The sequence below is a fragment of the Chaetura pelagica genome, unplaced genomic scaffold, assembly GCF_000747805.2.
Source record: "Chaetura pelagica isolate M959 unplaced genomic scaffold, ChaPel_1.0 scaffold85, whole genome shotgun sequence".
In the NCBI taxonomy this organism is placed as follows: domain Eukaryota; kingdom Metazoa; phylum Chordata; class Aves; order Apodiformes; family Apodidae; genus Chaetura; species Chaetura pelagica.
Window position 1 is genome coordinate 1,185,446 of NW_009953505.1, and position 16,735 is coordinate 1,202,180.

Consider the following 16,735-nt stretch of genomic DNA (forward strand, 5'->3'; position numbering starts at 1 on the left):
AACTCATGGTCCCTTTTTCAATTCTTGTGCAGTCAATATCAATATATATGAGCTCAAAGCTTTTGAGGGGTACAAAAAAACCTAAACAATGGAAAGACAGGCGACAGTGCTTCTTTTTGGGCCATCTGCAATAGATATCCAGCTTGTAGCCAAAGCAATCTCAAATGCAAAATTTAAATTTCATTACATAGAAATGTGAAATTACAGCCGTTAGTAGAGAATTAGACATTTAAACAGTGGAGGTAAATTAGATCAAAAGTACATATAAAGTTAAAGACATAGGTGAACATACATGACTGCTTAATTCAAGATCATATTTTTACACAGGATAAATATTACATTCCAATCTACCAGTATGGCTTTTTCCATTAGCAGGTGGGTGTTCTTGAATTTAAAAACCAAACCTGTTAATTGTCTGAGAAAACTAGAAAAATTTAGTTACGTTAGAAAGAATTAATATCAGCAATGAAAGTGAGATTAAAGTGAAGTTCATAACATCAATATAGACACCACTATAATTTAGTTTCGGAAGACATATCACTGTCAGTTTTATTATTTGCCATAACTCTGGCAACATACTTCACCTATGAACTTTCATCTTAGAGTACTGAGAAATAAGGTGTTGCTTTAATTTTTTTAACTTCAATAGACTGAAATGCACCTGAGCAAAACAAAATTGAAATTCAAAGACTAAAAGAAAGCATTTAGCTGAAATCAGTTTTGGCTTGTGGACATACACAAAATTAAAAGAAAACAAAGAGCTTTTGGCACTTATCCACAGTAAGCTGTAAGGTGATTTAACAAAAGACAGCTAATAAAAGTGATCAGCTCACAATGAAACTGTACAAGCCATTAGTTCACATTTAAACAATCTGATTGCAGTTTTGAGCACAAAAACATAACTTAAAATCCTATTTCATTCAAATTTGAAAAACTATATTGATTTTAAGTAGCTTAAATACATTCATTCCCAAAGTTTTACAGTAACTGGTAATTTCAATCACACACACAACCAAGTTCTAAATCCCTGAAACATGGATTTATTATAGGAATACTGATAAAACCTTAACAGAGATACAAATGATACATCACATAGTGTCTTACAACTTAATGGTAAGTACTTGACCACCTTGGATTGGTAGATGCATCACTCCTACTGTTAGACTCTAATACCATCCTCTAGGACCAACCGGTTTAAATTGAATTCACAACAGTTTGCAGTTACCTAAGAAAAGATTTTTTTTTTTTTTTTTTTTTTTAATCACACAATAAAATATTCATTTTCTAACCAGTATTTTGAAACTTTGGGAAAGATAATTTCCCAGTTACAATGGGGACTAAACATACTAAGCAAGGAGAGCCATTGTAGTGAATTTGAGAGTCATTTCAGAATCAGTGCCCCTGCAGATTTAGTATACAGCAGTACTTCACTTGACGCAACTTAATTGGTGCATGTTTATCCGTGCATCTTAGGTCTTGACCAATGTATCTCATTTTCTAACCAGTATTTTGAAACTTTGGGAAAGATAATTTCCCAGTTACAATGGGGACTAAACATACTAAGCAAGGAGAGCCATTGTAGTGAATTTGAGAGTCATTTCAGAATCAGTGCCCCTGCAGATTTAGTATACAGCAGTACTTCACTTGACGCAACTTAATTGGTGCATGTTTATCCGTGCATCTTAGGTCTTGACCAATGTATCTTGGGACTCAGATTTAATCTCATTCTGGCACTAACATTCTGTGGGGTAGGGCAATTTCCAAATGAAAGGCACTCTGTTATGAGTGAAATCAGAAGTATCTGCAATGCAAATGGAAAACTTGTAACACATTGAAGAGAACTGCTGTACCCTGCATAAGGTCTAAAATTAAGTACTTCCATTAAAAATGGGGGAAAAATATTTAGAACAGCTGCAGCACATGTGTCTGCATGCACACAGACACTAGGCCATGGTCCAAGCAGAGATCTTTCAAGTATCTCAACTGTTGTTTTGTTTTTCGCTTTCCCCTCCCCCCACTGTTTTTGTTTTTTTTTTTTCCACTTGTGCAGATGCAAGTTTCTTGTGTTCAGCTGCACTACCAGATGACTTGCAGAACAGCCCATGGACCACCACTGCACTGTTTCCTGCAGCCCACAGCAAGCAGGTCTGGAGAGCAGATTGCAAGAGTGGTCGCCTGTAGTTGAAAAAGAGCACAGGCTACTAGTCTGTCCCACTTATTTGTCCTCACACCTTTTGTTTTCCCTTCCCTGTAAAAAACCCAAACATTAAAAAAAATTCATCTTGGGAATGAAGCTTTCCTTAAGGATAAGAAAACTCATGCTTTTAAGTCTGAATAAGGGATGTGCAAAACAGTAGTCATTTCCCTGAGGCAAAGATCTTCAAGTCATGCCTAGCTTACATTGTCTATTCTTATTTCAAGCTGTTGAAATATCTGGCACAATCAGGCCTTGATCACTGGTTGAGTCTCATGACATTATCACAGTCTACACCATATATTTATAAAATAAAGTAAAAGTTACACATGCTTAATTATCTCATTCTGTTTTGGTTTCTCCTATTTACTCACTAAAATCTCTCAAGGGTGGCATTGGGTTTCCTGGGCAGGAATGCAAAGTAACAAACTTCTACTATATTAAAAGGTCGCCATGAATACTGAGTGCCTAAAAGGGCAATCACAGCAGTTATTGGACTCAATAAATGGAACAATAGGGTAAAAATTAATAGCCTGTTATATACAGGTCAAAGGTAGGTGATCTTTTTGACTTACATATTATGAAAAGCATCCTGGGAGATCAAAAAAAGTCATGTTGTGAATGCTTCCAGTCTAAAACACGTAAGAAAGAAACCTTGAAACCAAGTCCTTTCCAGCTTTCCCTTTTAAAATATAAATTGCACTTATTATACAAAGCAGTCCAAAGTCTAAATTGTACTAAAAATGTGAAGCTGCCTTACTGTACCAAAGTGTGTCTGTGTTCACCATTTGTAGTACAGGCAAGTAGCCATCCTGCTATAGAGCCATATGCTCTACACATTCGTGCTTTAAAAGGGCCTGCCATTAAATGCCATGCCACTGGGTGGGTACTGAACAAAAGAGTTTAAGGCCTTTATCTCTCCACAAGGAGCTGAAAACTGTGGCACAACCCATGACCAATAATTAGTATGCAAATTAACACACTCCCACCCAGGGGTCCAAAACCCAGTCATTCTTTCTGATGTTTGTCACACAAGACAATCATACCATCAGCAAACAGTGCCAGTTAAGCATTTTTAAGGTCTTCAAAAATTCATAGCAAAGGGCACTTCTGAGAAAGATAATCCTAAAGATTTGGTTTTAAAAATAGACACCACACTCACATTCAAGGGACATTCTTCAGCTTTAGGCCTTTGTCACAAATCTGAATCTTTATTGTTCTGAAATAAATGCTATAAACATAAGACTCAAAACAAGAACTTCAACTTTCAGTCTGAAAAGAGGTGTGGTTCAATGCCCATGTCACAGCAAGGAAGTTTCCTTAAAAAGGAAAAAAATTACTGTACAGTCTTTCTTCCGAATGAAAATGCAATCCTTTGTTTTTCTCATTAGTTTGTGTACAGGTGGGCACCAAAAAACTTCTGCATTTTCTTTTGAATTCTTGCTATGATGCTTGACGAACTTTTTGCCATTCAACAAATTCATCCAGAAGTACAGGCCCTGCAAATGGATGAAACTTGAAGTTATATTTGCCAATGTCTTCAGATACAATATTTTAAAGTATGAAGGTTAAAACTATTGGTCTAAGTAACATCCATATCAATCCTTCAGTAAAATACTTACTAAGACTCAAAGATTACTACACACATTTCAATCCAAGAGTGGCAAAGTGCACAAGTAACGCCACACAGAACTATGAATAAAAGTGTTTCTGACATCTGACAGGTGAACAGATAGCATAAAAATAAGGTTATATCATAAATAAGTACAATTAATTCTTTCTTCGTAGAGCTTTCAAAATTGCACATAATTAGAACAGGGGCCAAAATCATATGCCTAATGCAATTCAGTCATATTATGATCAGGCAAGTGTAGAGCTCAACCCCAAGCACCAGGAGCTAGGCTACTTTACAGTTAGTTTAACTAGAGCTTATTCTGTATTAGTACTACATGAGAGTTTGTTGTTTATAATTCTATTTGCAAGTCTAGTTTAATGTAGCAAGCAGCTTCACTAGATCCCAAATTGAATGTAAGTTGGCTCAAGTACATCATGATACTCCTGACTCACTACAATTAATATCTGCAGTTTGAAGACGGATGGTGACCAGGACACTTTTTCCATGCATGGTTGGAGAAGAAGTATTTTCTACCTTACAGTATTGTTTCTGTTATAGAATTTTTTAAATGCAAATTGAAAATACTGAAGTAAGAGTTAAATAAGCAAAAAGTGTTATGAATACTTACATGCACCATCTTCATCATAGTTGCTAAGATCTGCATGGACAGTTCTACTGAACTCTAGCACGTTGTACCACTGATCCTTGTTCATAACTCTGTACTTCGATTGCTAGGGAAAATAATTTCAGAACATTAAAATGTCAAGTGACATTTTGTAATACTGCATCTCATTTACCATTTATCTCATTTTATCTTCAATCAGTTCCCAACAAACAATTAAATGTGTAACAACGGCTACTCTTTACTTTGTTTTCCACGTTTAAAAATACTGCACATGTACATATTTCATAGTTCTGAAACTACATAAAATGGCTTACTGAAAGATCAAAGCCAAAATACCAGGGAATCAGGAAGTCACCAATCTTAAGCTTCAAAATCTGGTGAATGTTCTTCTTGCCCTGATGTGAGGTATATCTAGCTCAGATATATTTCCGAAGAGCATGCTTACAGAAATGTTATTTTCTCCAGATCACAATAAGGACATCCATTTTCAACGTTAATACTAATGTGAATCCATGGAATAGTCTCAGGCCCAACATGCTCCACAGCCTACACACGTTCACTTTACTAAGTCACTTGCAGCTGAGCTGACCAAACTCTTCCAGAGACAGTGAGAGCTCAAAGTACCTATATACTGTATCTACACAAAGCAAACATGAAATTCAGCAAAGATGCAGCTGAAGAAACTACTGGGGCTCCATTATTTAATTTACAATTTACCTTTATAGTCTAATTAAATGGAATTCTAGTTGCCTTTGATAAAAGAATGGGGTGTGTGGCACAGGGAGGGAGAAAAGGATCTGTGATGCATGCAAGAACACCACTGTTTCATAAGCACATTAAGCAAGGGAAGACGAGCAATAGGGATACATTTCTTGAGCAAAACAACACAAACCCTAATTTTTTTAACAGAACAGCCCAAGTACTATACCATCATTCAGAAAGTCAAGGAAACATGTACCTCCAGGTATTGATAAAATACTGAAAACAGTGGCCAAGTTCTTCCAAGCAGAAGAGCCAACATGGATTTTGCAGTATCAATATCAAGACTTCGTTGGTCTTTATCCTAAGGTATAAGAAAGCAAAAAATCCACTCAAGTACAACTCATTGAATGGTTAAAATACGAACTCCTCTAACATTCCAAAAATCTTACCCTTGCAAAATCAAAGGCATATCTGTAGATATTCTTAAAGGATGAAATGTCATTCAGTTGTGACCGCAAGAAGTCAAATTTACTCTGTAATTTCTCTGTACAGTCACACCTTAAAATAAAGAAAACCAAATTACATTGGAATATCAAAACAAAATATTTGGGTAATGAAAAAAAAGCCAGCAAAGATAAAAAATAAGATTCACCAAAATACAATCATCAGATGTAGAAGGAGTAATACTGTGAAAGTGACTTGAAGAACATTGAATACACTCAACATTTGCAGTTTCCTAAAATGATGAATGCCTGGCTTCTGCAAGCAAGTTTTTTAAAAAATGTATCAGTAATGTAATACAAAGTCTGCTTCAGTTCTCAAATAGTCCTTTTATCCCATATTCTGCAATTTATATTCATACCCAGCACTACCTTATCTTTCAATCACTGAAAAACTTTAGAGAAAACAGTATTATGTACGCATTAATGTGGTAAAATTCAGCTGTAATTAAGGGCTTCTTGCCATACGATTTTGGAGAAAAAAACCCTAAACACATGCTTCAAGATTGCTTATTTACAAGCGGTGGGATTGAGCAGGCACTTTGCAAAACATACAAGTCTTTGTTTCGATGGATAAATGCAAGCTCTGATAGGCCTGCCATCTGGATCAGTCAGTAGCTACTCAACTGTAAACTCACAGGTTGTATGAGAACGTACAGGTCTGCTAGTTGACAGGATAACTCTTTGGCAAAAATAACACTTTGGCAGAAAAGATAACCTCCATGTATCCTATTTAGCAAGGACTTTTGCTTCCAAATAGAAAACAGGTTAGATTTGCCACAAAGGAAAAGGTAATTTACACATTTTTCCTCCAGGAAAAACTCACTCGAAGGGACTTGTTATATCACATTTTATTCTTATAAATAGCTTATATATTCTTATAAATAATAGCTGCCATGATTAAAAAAATAATTCAACCTTGCCCTGTATCCTATGTGACAGAAGCAATACTTCCAGAAATGCAGATGTACATAAATACTTCCTTTGGTTATGTGTCCCCCTTCTAGCAGCCTGCCTCTCAGAGGATACACCTGCATCTTTAACAGCTCCTTATGGACTTGTCACAGCAGTCCACAGCAAGGGCCCTTTGGGAGCACTGCAGCAGCTTGCTGAGATGCTGTACTTTGTCCACAGCCAATATCTCCTGTTCCTCAAGTCTGCCAGCCAGTGTGTGCATGTCTCTGCCCCTCTCCAAACAGCTGTGGTAAGAGAAACAGCAACTCCAGTCGATGGAGTCTTTGTTTATTTCTTGTCTGTAGTAGCATCTACTGAAAGCAGCACTGAGTCCCAATCAAGATCAGTGCTAAATAAATAGAATCACTTATTAGGCTGCATATTTAGGTGACAAGAACTAATACATTTTGCAATAAACCATGCATTAAATTGAAAATAGAACTTGTTAATAAAGCTCTGGTTAATTCAACTACAGATAAAATTAATTTGTCTTTAGCTATCCAATCAGTATGCTTAAATTTCTTTCAAAATATTTTGTTAGAATTGTTCAAACAGTCAAACAGATCACACTAACAGACAGGCACTACGCTCTGAAGCCCGACTCAGGAACAATCTCTATTACATCCATTTAAGGCATTTCCACATCTGGCCACTGATTTTCTTCACACTATGTGGTAAGAAGCTGTTGAACACCTCTTCTATGGATATATAGCTGCTGTGTGGCTGCACCAGAGACAAGACGGCTGAGGTTACCCATACTAAGGATAATCTTCCTAACAGTGTTTTTTAAGTCAGAACAACCTTCTAATGAGCACAAGTGAGTTAACACCAAACTACTGTACAGAGACTAGAAAAAGATGTGGTTTCTTGAACTACCCTTATTGAAAGATAGAATTAAATGTTACCTCAAGGATCAACAAAACTAGATATTAGCTTACTACATTTTCTTCACATCCCTACATAATATTTATACCAAAACTTAAATTAGCACCACAAAGCAGTCCTGTTTTGATAGAGAGCTCATTTGAGTCATAGCTAACATGGACAGACTGATGATTCAGTAACTCCTACTCAGATATTCCAATGTTTCATATTTCATTATTATTAACACATGCTTGTCTTTTCAGTAAAAGAAAAATTACTAAGATGTATACAAACATTAAACCAAAAGCGTTTAATGGCAGTATATAAAGTCGCTTGAAGGTCTTGTAATCTGCAAAAAAGTTCCGTTGCCATCATCCAGCCCTCCACAAAAGGAAATTATATTCATCTAGCCCATCCACTGCTTTTAAGCACTGAGATGGGATCTTCAGAAATGTAGGTTCCATGTTATAACTGGAGCATACAGAGGTCCAAGAAAACAATGGCTTAAGAGGGCAAAGAGACATCTTTTCCATGCCCAGAAATTATCTAGATTCCACTACACACTGAATGCTATACTGGAATCAGAAAGTTATTTACACTATGCTTTGTTAGCCTCACAAACATTAACAGAAAAAAGGCAATAAAGAGCAAAATGCTCAATAGCAGCTGATATTAGGCTATCATTAAAACCAATGCAAGTAAATTGTTTTCACTAATAATTCTGCAAACAGCAAGAAATTAAACCTTTCTTTCCTGCCTCTCTGTTCTCTCTCACATGGCTTCTCTTGTATCTAAAAATGTAAGATCATGACCTTATCTTTCCCTCAGTAGCAATCTTACTTGGCTCTTTCCCCTTTAACCAGCTATTCATTTTCAAAAGATTAATGTAGAGAAGTTTAATGTAGAATTGGCTCATATTCTAAGGTTTAAAAAAATAGCCAGAGGGAATTACTTAGCCAAAACAGCTGCTTACAGTTCACTTCCTTAGATGAGAAACTATTTAAATGTACCTAGTTCAAAGAACTACTTCTGTGAAGTTTAATAAAATAATAAATTGTCATCCTTTATCCTTCACCATTTTGTAACTTTTGTAACTTGCAGGTCTGCAAAGCTTACCAATGACAAATAAATGAGTATGCTTCTCCTTTAACACAAATATGTAAAGTTAAATGCTCAACTCCAAGTTATTCACCCTTCGCTGGCTTTAAAGCAAATGTAGATAAACAGTCACTTCCTGAGGACTATTCATTTCATCCTAAGGAGGTGTTTAAAATAGCTGAAATAAATTGCCCAGCAGAGGTACATGCTTCTCTCTGATGTGAAAAGTACTTCAAGTGTTCAATTTAGATTCAGGTGCCCAGCTTTTGTGTATATATACATATATATATACACACATATATATATACACACACACACAAATATATATACAAGGTGCATATGTATATTCACACTACCAACACAATATACTACAAGCGTCACTTTCGTAAGTCTCATACTGCTACTTAATACTTGATACACCTTAATTTTCAGTGTGTACCTTATCACATATTTATTTTTCTCCTTCTTTCTAAAGAACAAACTTTGTCAACATATCACATAACCACACACAAAAGAATGTCACTTCAAGATTCAGGCACCCAAATGTTGGCATCTAACTGCAGAATGATTTTGGTGTCAAAGCTTTACATGTCACCATTCACAGAGGACTAGTGAACCAACCCCTAAGAGAAATTCAGGTGACCAGTCACTAGGTCTTAGAGAAACTTGAATTCCTCTCTTGGCTCCACTGCAACGACTAGATCTCCAAAAAGAGTTTAAGAAATTTGGCTCTTCCACCTAAACCACACATTCAGGTATCTTACTATGGAGCCAAATTCCACCCAGCTCTGTTCTTGTAATTACCCTACGTGACATGGCACAATGTGAAATAAGAATTCTATAATATAACTCTGACTTAGACTAAGTAAAATACACTCTGGGGTTTTAATGCATTTTAAGGTCATTTCTTCATGCAAAAAAAAAAAAATAATAAAAAATTTAAAAAATGCTGTGCAAGAATGTAACAATAATCTATTACTTTAAGAGCATAAAATCCTTTCCTTCAGAACTTTTGTCAAACCTTTCAAGAGAAACTAGATTCCCCCATTCCAGATGAAATCCTGTGCTATGATCCTCCCTGCCCAGCAAGTACAAAAGGCACAAGGTTACAGATTTATATTCTCTTATTAAGCCAAGAAATTTTGAATTCCTTTATGTAAGTGTCACTGGTCTCTGCTTTACCCAGCTGCTTGGTCTACAGACTGCTGCTATTAGAGCACACTCAGGGGAAGCAAAACATACAGGTTAACTGGTTTAGGCTTAGCCAAGTGCTCCAATCACAAGAATGTTTATATAAAAACACACAGCAGTACCATATTTTCTGTCTTAAACACATTAAGCCTACAGCATGACCAGTTCTGTTCTTAAAAGAACCAGAAGACTTCTAACCACAGCAGTTTATTAGAAACAAAGTCTATAATACTGGCTCTGAAGAGGTATCAAATTTCAAACATCTTCATGCCGACATTCTGCTGGACTGGCTAACTCTTGAGAGCTTCCATTTGGGTATAAAGTAGGTCAGAGAAGTGATGAAATTATACCCATTCGCTGCATCTAAAAAGTTACACACCTAGAATTTATTATTTGTCGTCCTGAATTTCAGGCAATTTAATCATTCCAGCTCTTACTAAATTTAAGAGGTTCTGACAATCAACGTGTCTATCGGAAGCCTGATGTCAAATCAAACCAGATTTGCACAAGAGTGTTAGGTGAGAGTCACTTACTCCAAAGTCTGGAACAATGAGAAGGTATGTGCTCAATGCAGTTTCCCAAACCAACTCGCAAGTGATAAGGCAATTGTGCCAGCCTCAAAGGTCAAATCAGACCCTCTTTCCCACAATGCCCTAGCTACAACAGTAGCTCCCTGACATTTTTAATACTGAATGCAGTGTCATAGCAAGTCACCCTTAAAACATTCATGAACCACAAGTAGTTTAATTAAGAAAAACAAATAGCAACAACAGAATTGAGCCTCACAAAAAGCTGATTAGTTTCATGAACAAAGGAACCTCTTTAGGCGGAGTATTATCTCATCACAAATTCTAACAAACAGAAGAAGTTTATTTGTAAATTGCTAAAGCTGTTGCTTAACCTAATAATGAAGCATGGCTTCTGACCTGCCTCTAATATATAACACTAATAACCAAAATTATGATCAATGCAGTCCTTGCCTATAAAGCTTAGAAATCCATAAAAACTTTCTAGAATACTAGTGCTGAGATACACTTATGGGTATCTCCAGATATACTTATTTGTGTCTCCTAACTAGAACGATATTTAACATACTTTTTCTAAGAAAAAGGAGCCACCAAAACCTGACTTATCAGGGTTGGACAAAACGTTACCATTTGAACAAACTCATTAGATTCACAGCTTGATGAGCAACGTAGCTGAGTTGCTGGCTGAGACCAGACCTAAAAGCAAGTTTCTGCCAACGTGTAAGAAACTGACAGCAAGATTAATTAAGCTACTGGTTCAAACATAAACTTAGAACACTCTATTGTACACGTAAAAACACTCTTACTGTAATGAGGTCATTCCTTTTAACCATTCTTCCTTGGTAAAAAATCCCATGCTTTCAGCCTCTAGTTTCCAGGCTAAAACTAGCATAATAATCTAGGAGAGGGTAAACACAAGGTGAGAAAAAGGAGTCAGTATGAAAGAAAAGGCTGATTTCTAGAAGTTCAAGAAGAAAAAAAAAACATTCAGACATTCTTACAATTGTTGTACATGCTTGCACTTTATAAGTTACCATTTAATAATACAGCTATGTGCATGCCAAATTAATTTTAATTTCTGAAAAGGAAGTATTACTGTATAAAACAAAAAAACCTTACACACCAGTCATACATAATTGATGCATTCAGCTGAAATATCTTAGAACAACTCTTAAAAGCAAGAAGCTAAAACAGCTTTCTGCTTACTGAAGTTTAAGAGTTTTACACAGCACTTAATCTTATCAAATACTCCTTTTAAAAAGTTATTAGTATTGTGCAAGAAACCTACATTTTCAGGCTCAACACCGATGTCTTCACAGAACTTTTCCATTCCTTCGGGTCCCACAACTTCATCGGGACCTTCAAAACCAAAATGAAACCAGACTGAAATCTAAGTAACATTCACTGCACACCAGTGTTACACACAACAATCATCAGATCAGACTGCAAACTATCTTTAGGAACACTGAATTACACTGTAAAGTAGTTTTTATTTTAGAACCATTCTATTAATTGCCATGTGGAGACATGTATATAACATATGAAGTAACACTATGAACTTAAAAGCAAAACTAAATCAGAATTTTCAAACATCTGCACTGCCTTCCCACAACAGTAGACAAGCTATTTTAGTTTGTGTATGTGAGTTTTCAAGACTCCGCTGAGTTTCCCACTGATGCAGCTCAGCTCCAATAACTGTAGCAGTCACCTCTTTTTAAGATAACTTGGGTACGCTACTCAGTGCTCAAGTTACTCTGTGAATAATGTTCCTCAAAGAGTTATTTTATCAACAATAATAAAAAATTAATTCTGTCTGAGCTACCATTACAGATATTACTCTTTCAATGGTACTAATGTTATGTGTTTGCACGAACATAGAAGAGGATGAATCTTCAAATAATGTAAGTTTAGTTTTATGATGCTGAGCAATAAAAGGAGAGTGATAACAATAAATCAGAAAAATGCTAAGCATGTTAGTCATGTACAAGGCAGAATAAAGAATAAGGTTTGTGATTCTATCAGCACCACAACATTTACTGTTATGCTGTCACTCTTCTATTTTAAGGCAAAGAAAGCCTCTAAAATGTAGTAAAATAGAGTATTTAAACAGCACATACAAGCACACTTTACAATGCTCTGTTTCTCTGTATCTGTCTAAGCCTGTTCCAAAAATCACTCCTACTGGGCAACTAAATACTATTAGAAGACCTGTTGACATGCTATTTTGATGTGTCTTGGATCACTGTGTTAACCTTATTCTAGGGAATATGAACCCATGTAAAAAATACAGGCTTTTTTTTTTTTTTTTTTTAAGCGAAGTTTGCTACTTTTTACATACATGGAACAGTTTTCTTTTTTTCCCCTTGATACCTGCCTACACTTCATCTGTATCCACTGCTATTAGTGTAAGCAGAATTCTTTCTAGGAGTTTGGATACTTGCTCAATATGAGATAAGAACATAGTCAATAAAACTACTGGGAATGGCTACTTTTATGGGAAAATAAAATGCAGATGGCATTTAAGATCATGAATCTCTACCTCTTGAGAAATATTGCAAAGAACATTTTGCCTAAGGAAGCAAGTCGAAACGCTGACATTTGGTTTTGAGAAGCCCTTACATTGATGTGTTAAAAAAACTGCAAGTTTGTTATAAAGAGAAACACTAGGTTGCACTGGTAATGAGGAGTATAACGTGAAACAGTTTTTGACCTATAAATATATGTACAATTCGTATCTATATGTGCGTATAGTTTTCTTGTTTAATGGAAACATTTAATCTCCTATGGTATATAATTTCACCGGAAATCTATTTTATGCTCAAAATGTGGCATATTTTGATTACTGATTATTTAAAAGTATAACTGTGTAACCTCTTACGCCCAGTTCTCCAACAAAAATCTAATGTTTACAGGTCTGAAAAGTATGTGCAGGGACACTTATCAGAAGCAAACTAACTGAGAATTATCATTTTCCTCAGAAAAGACTCCTTACTCCAAAAGAGGATGCCTCAAACCTAAATTAGAAAACAGATTACTGGAATGAGGAGTAGTTCATTACTGTGGAAAGACTGCAAGAAAAATATCAGTTCTGGTAAATATACTCAAACCAATTGCTGGCAGATAAATCATCAGGTCATCTCATATTGAAAACTGGCCATAATGAGTTTAATAGCCAATTAGTTATGATGGGCTTCAAGTAGTGACAAGACAAGAAATAAGTAACAGTTTACAGATCTTTAATTTCTAACTGTGTAATTGCTAAATAAATTGCAATAACAATCTAATACATTTTTGCAAAATACACTGCGCATTTACTGAAAGTAACTATTACTTGGATAGCAATTCTGATGTATTTGAAAGAGGCCACTTCTAACACTTCTGAATGAAACATTTGTTATTTAGAATATCAAAAAAAGGTACAGCTCCTCAGGCAGGAAAAACAATAGAAGCATCTATTCTTTTATTTTGTAAAATAGAAAACTAAGAGGCTTACATCATAAACTATTTTATTATCCTTCCCATTTGATTGTAAACAAGATCTACCTAGATAAGGAAACTTCTTTTTAAACTATCTGTCAGTGCCTTGACTTCTACTTGTCCATTTCAAATCAAGAAGTAGAATAATTCAGTATATCATGGTTCAACACTGTACTATCTAACATGAGTTAATTTTAAAGAATGCCATGATAATTTATAACGTATAGTGTAAAAACAAAAAAGTAAAAAAGAATAAATACTGAAAATGCAATAGTAAAAGCTATACTAATCCAAGTTATCAGGAAGCAAATATGGACTTTTTTCATGTCTACATCAGCATTAAAAAACCCAAATGCAAATAATATTTGAGGTATTAACTTATTTTAAACAAAACTAGTTTCAAATATGAATCAATTGTGTATTACCTGCATATTCATAAAACCAAGCCAGGCACTTTTTGCTTGAAAAATGTTCCTCTCCACTTATTACTTTACCAGAGGCTTGTGATCTGCAATAGCTTATAAAAACACAAGGATGAAAAGTGTTACTTTTTTATGAGAAATGGGAAATAATTTAAAATTGAATTCCAAATTGTTTATTATTAGATCAAGCTATTTAAACTGTTTCACAAAGTCAATATACATTAACGATGACGTTGAATTTGTTAAATGTCTGTCATCCTACTTCAACACTTCTTAGAACATAACATTACCTTGAAATACAACCCTCTTAATAGCCCAATTTATTGCAACTATTACTTTTTCTGAAATGCAAAAATACTGTTATTTGGTGGATATTAAATCAAAATACCCACACACAGATGGTCAAAATACCACTACTCAGTAATTCAAATGCCTTATTATCTACTTATGTTTAGACATACAGGCATATAATGTTAGGTCTTTAATAAGCAGCATGATCTTCAAGAGTGCTGAATATGCACAGATCCCATTTAGGCCAACAGGAGCTGCAGAGTCTGACATATTTAAAAGGAGGCTATTTATAGCTAAGCATCCAAATCTGAGAAGAAAACTGGGTCAATTTGTTTACATTGAACATATAACTAAATATATGTAAATTCTACAGACATTCGGTATACATACTGGAATAGTAATATACAACTCATGGTAAGACTTAAACTGCTCAGCACACACAGCTTCCCCCCATTGTCTTCATTATGTGACATACAATCCAATTTGCCTAGGAAGTCAACTTTCCTAATTTATCATTCTTTTAAAGAATACATAGAATAACTGCTTTCTTCCAGCAAAAACACTGACCACATGGAAGTGTCTTTAGTCAGCTGGGAGTTGAAGCAGCTTCACAGTGCATACTCTGTTTAAAAACAAGTTACAGACTTTTAGAACAAGCTAAGATGATTTCTAGGAATGCAGTGAAAGCTAATTGTATGAGAGGATTTAAAATGATACAGCTCCTACACTGCATGAAATGGAAATGTCAAGCAGGAAAAGAACAGTTAAATTCTGAGAGGTGGTGAATAACTTTATCTCCCAGGTGTTGCTTTAAGCTTCACTGGAAAAGAAAGCAATGCTCTCCAAGGTGAAGCCTTATGTGCTGAAAGCTAAAATTAAAGATGTACTACAGACAAACATCCATTAAATTGCCTCTAAAAACAGAAGTCACCAGAAAGAAACAGCCATACAGTATGCTATTGCTTGTTGGTTTTATCCAGTTTAACATATATCCATTTGCAATCACTGGTTTTATTGAAATATATTACCAATATATTGTTATATAAGAATGCTATGTCAAAAATGCTCTTGTATCTAACATTTTGTGATCAGCTAGTATGAACTTTCATTTACATTGTAGTTTTTGCCCAATGACTACAAGCTTCCTGTAGAGTCTTAAGGAGCTTTTCAAAAGATATTTCTTTTACAGTAAAAGAAATTAAGATAATACAGTTTTGGTCAGCAGTGTTCAAGAAAGATGAACTGAAACTGGAACAGATGCAGAGAAGAGCTACGATGAACCAGGAAACTGAAAACTGGTGTTAGAAACTAGAAGACTTTAGCTTGTTTAACAAAAAGTAGGAGAAAACACAAGTGCTCCCTCCAAATAGACTATGAGGCAGAAGGAATATTATGTAAAGGATAAGAAAGGCCCAAGAACAGTTAATAACTGGTTATGAATAAATTTAGACTGAAACTAAAAGATCATTAATTACTCCAAAAAGTGAGGCCTGGAACAGTTATCCAAAATGAACTGTAATAACAAAATAAAAGCCTGGGTACTTCTAAGCTCAAGCCTGGTCAACCTATGAGATGGGCCATATGCCACACACAGCTTCTTGCAATGGCCATTCCAGTAGTGATGATTTCCTAAGTCCTTTGTATTCTGTGTCCTCAGGATGTTTGTCATAACTACTGGTTTATTGACATATTTAACAAGTTCTAGTAGATGAAGACAAACAGTTACTTTAAGGAAGCCACATTGGAAGTTCCTGCTACACCATGCTAATGGTTATCACTCTAATGGTAATTTTTGGGTATCACGGCATAACTGTTTTGGAGTTTTGTTTTTGTTTTTAAACGGCAATCAATTAACAAGATGCATCATATTCCTGTATTTATCAGCAAAACCTTTCCTGATTTTGTTTTGGAGTGTGCTGACCTCTCCTTCCATTTCACTGCAAGAAAAAATACACACAAAAAAACCCATCAAAAAAAACCCCAAAAGAGACGATTTAACGTAGACACCCGGTACCGGCAGGCTCAAAATGAGGAGAGCTGCAGAGAAGCGGATTCCACGGAGAAGGTCAGAACGAGTACGGGGACAAATGCTGGAATAGGCCTGACTGGTACAGTGAAAGGCAAACCCAGCAGGGAATGGCAGCAGTTCCCTCCTCTATCTCCCCTGAGCGTGATCGAGCCAAACGCAGAGGCTGCAGCCCCGTACGAGCACGCCCTGCACCGGGACGTGCCAGGCGGCCACGCACCGGCCCACCCCCAGGATGGGGGGGCCCCA

General features: G+C 35.7%; 1 protein-coding gene across 1 annotated transcript in view; it reads right to left on the reverse strand.

Annotated features, from left to right (window-relative positions):
• Positions 1-3,382: 3,382 nt before the first annotated feature.
• Positions 3,383-16,735, reverse strand: part of DCUN1D5 (DCN1, defective in cullin neddylation 1, domain containing 5) — a 14,990-nt gene continuing 1,637 nt past the window's right edge. The window contains exons 2-8 of the mRNA XM_009999420.1: positions 14,173-14,264; positions 11,559-11,629; positions 11,077-11,168; positions 5,586-5,694; positions 5,393-5,497; positions 4,438-4,540; positions 3,383-3,693 (exon numbers count right to left, since the gene is read on the reverse strand). Coding sequence (XP_009997722.1) covers positions 3,638-3,693; positions 4,438-4,540; positions 5,393-5,497; positions 5,586-5,694; positions 11,077-11,168; positions 11,559-11,629; positions 14,173-14,264 — 628 coding nt within the window. The 3' untranslated portion in view covers positions 3,383-3,637. The remainder of the gene's footprint in view (positions 3,694-4,437; positions 4,541-5,392; positions 5,498-5,585; positions 5,695-11,076; positions 11,169-11,558; positions 11,630-14,172; positions 14,265-16,735) is intronic.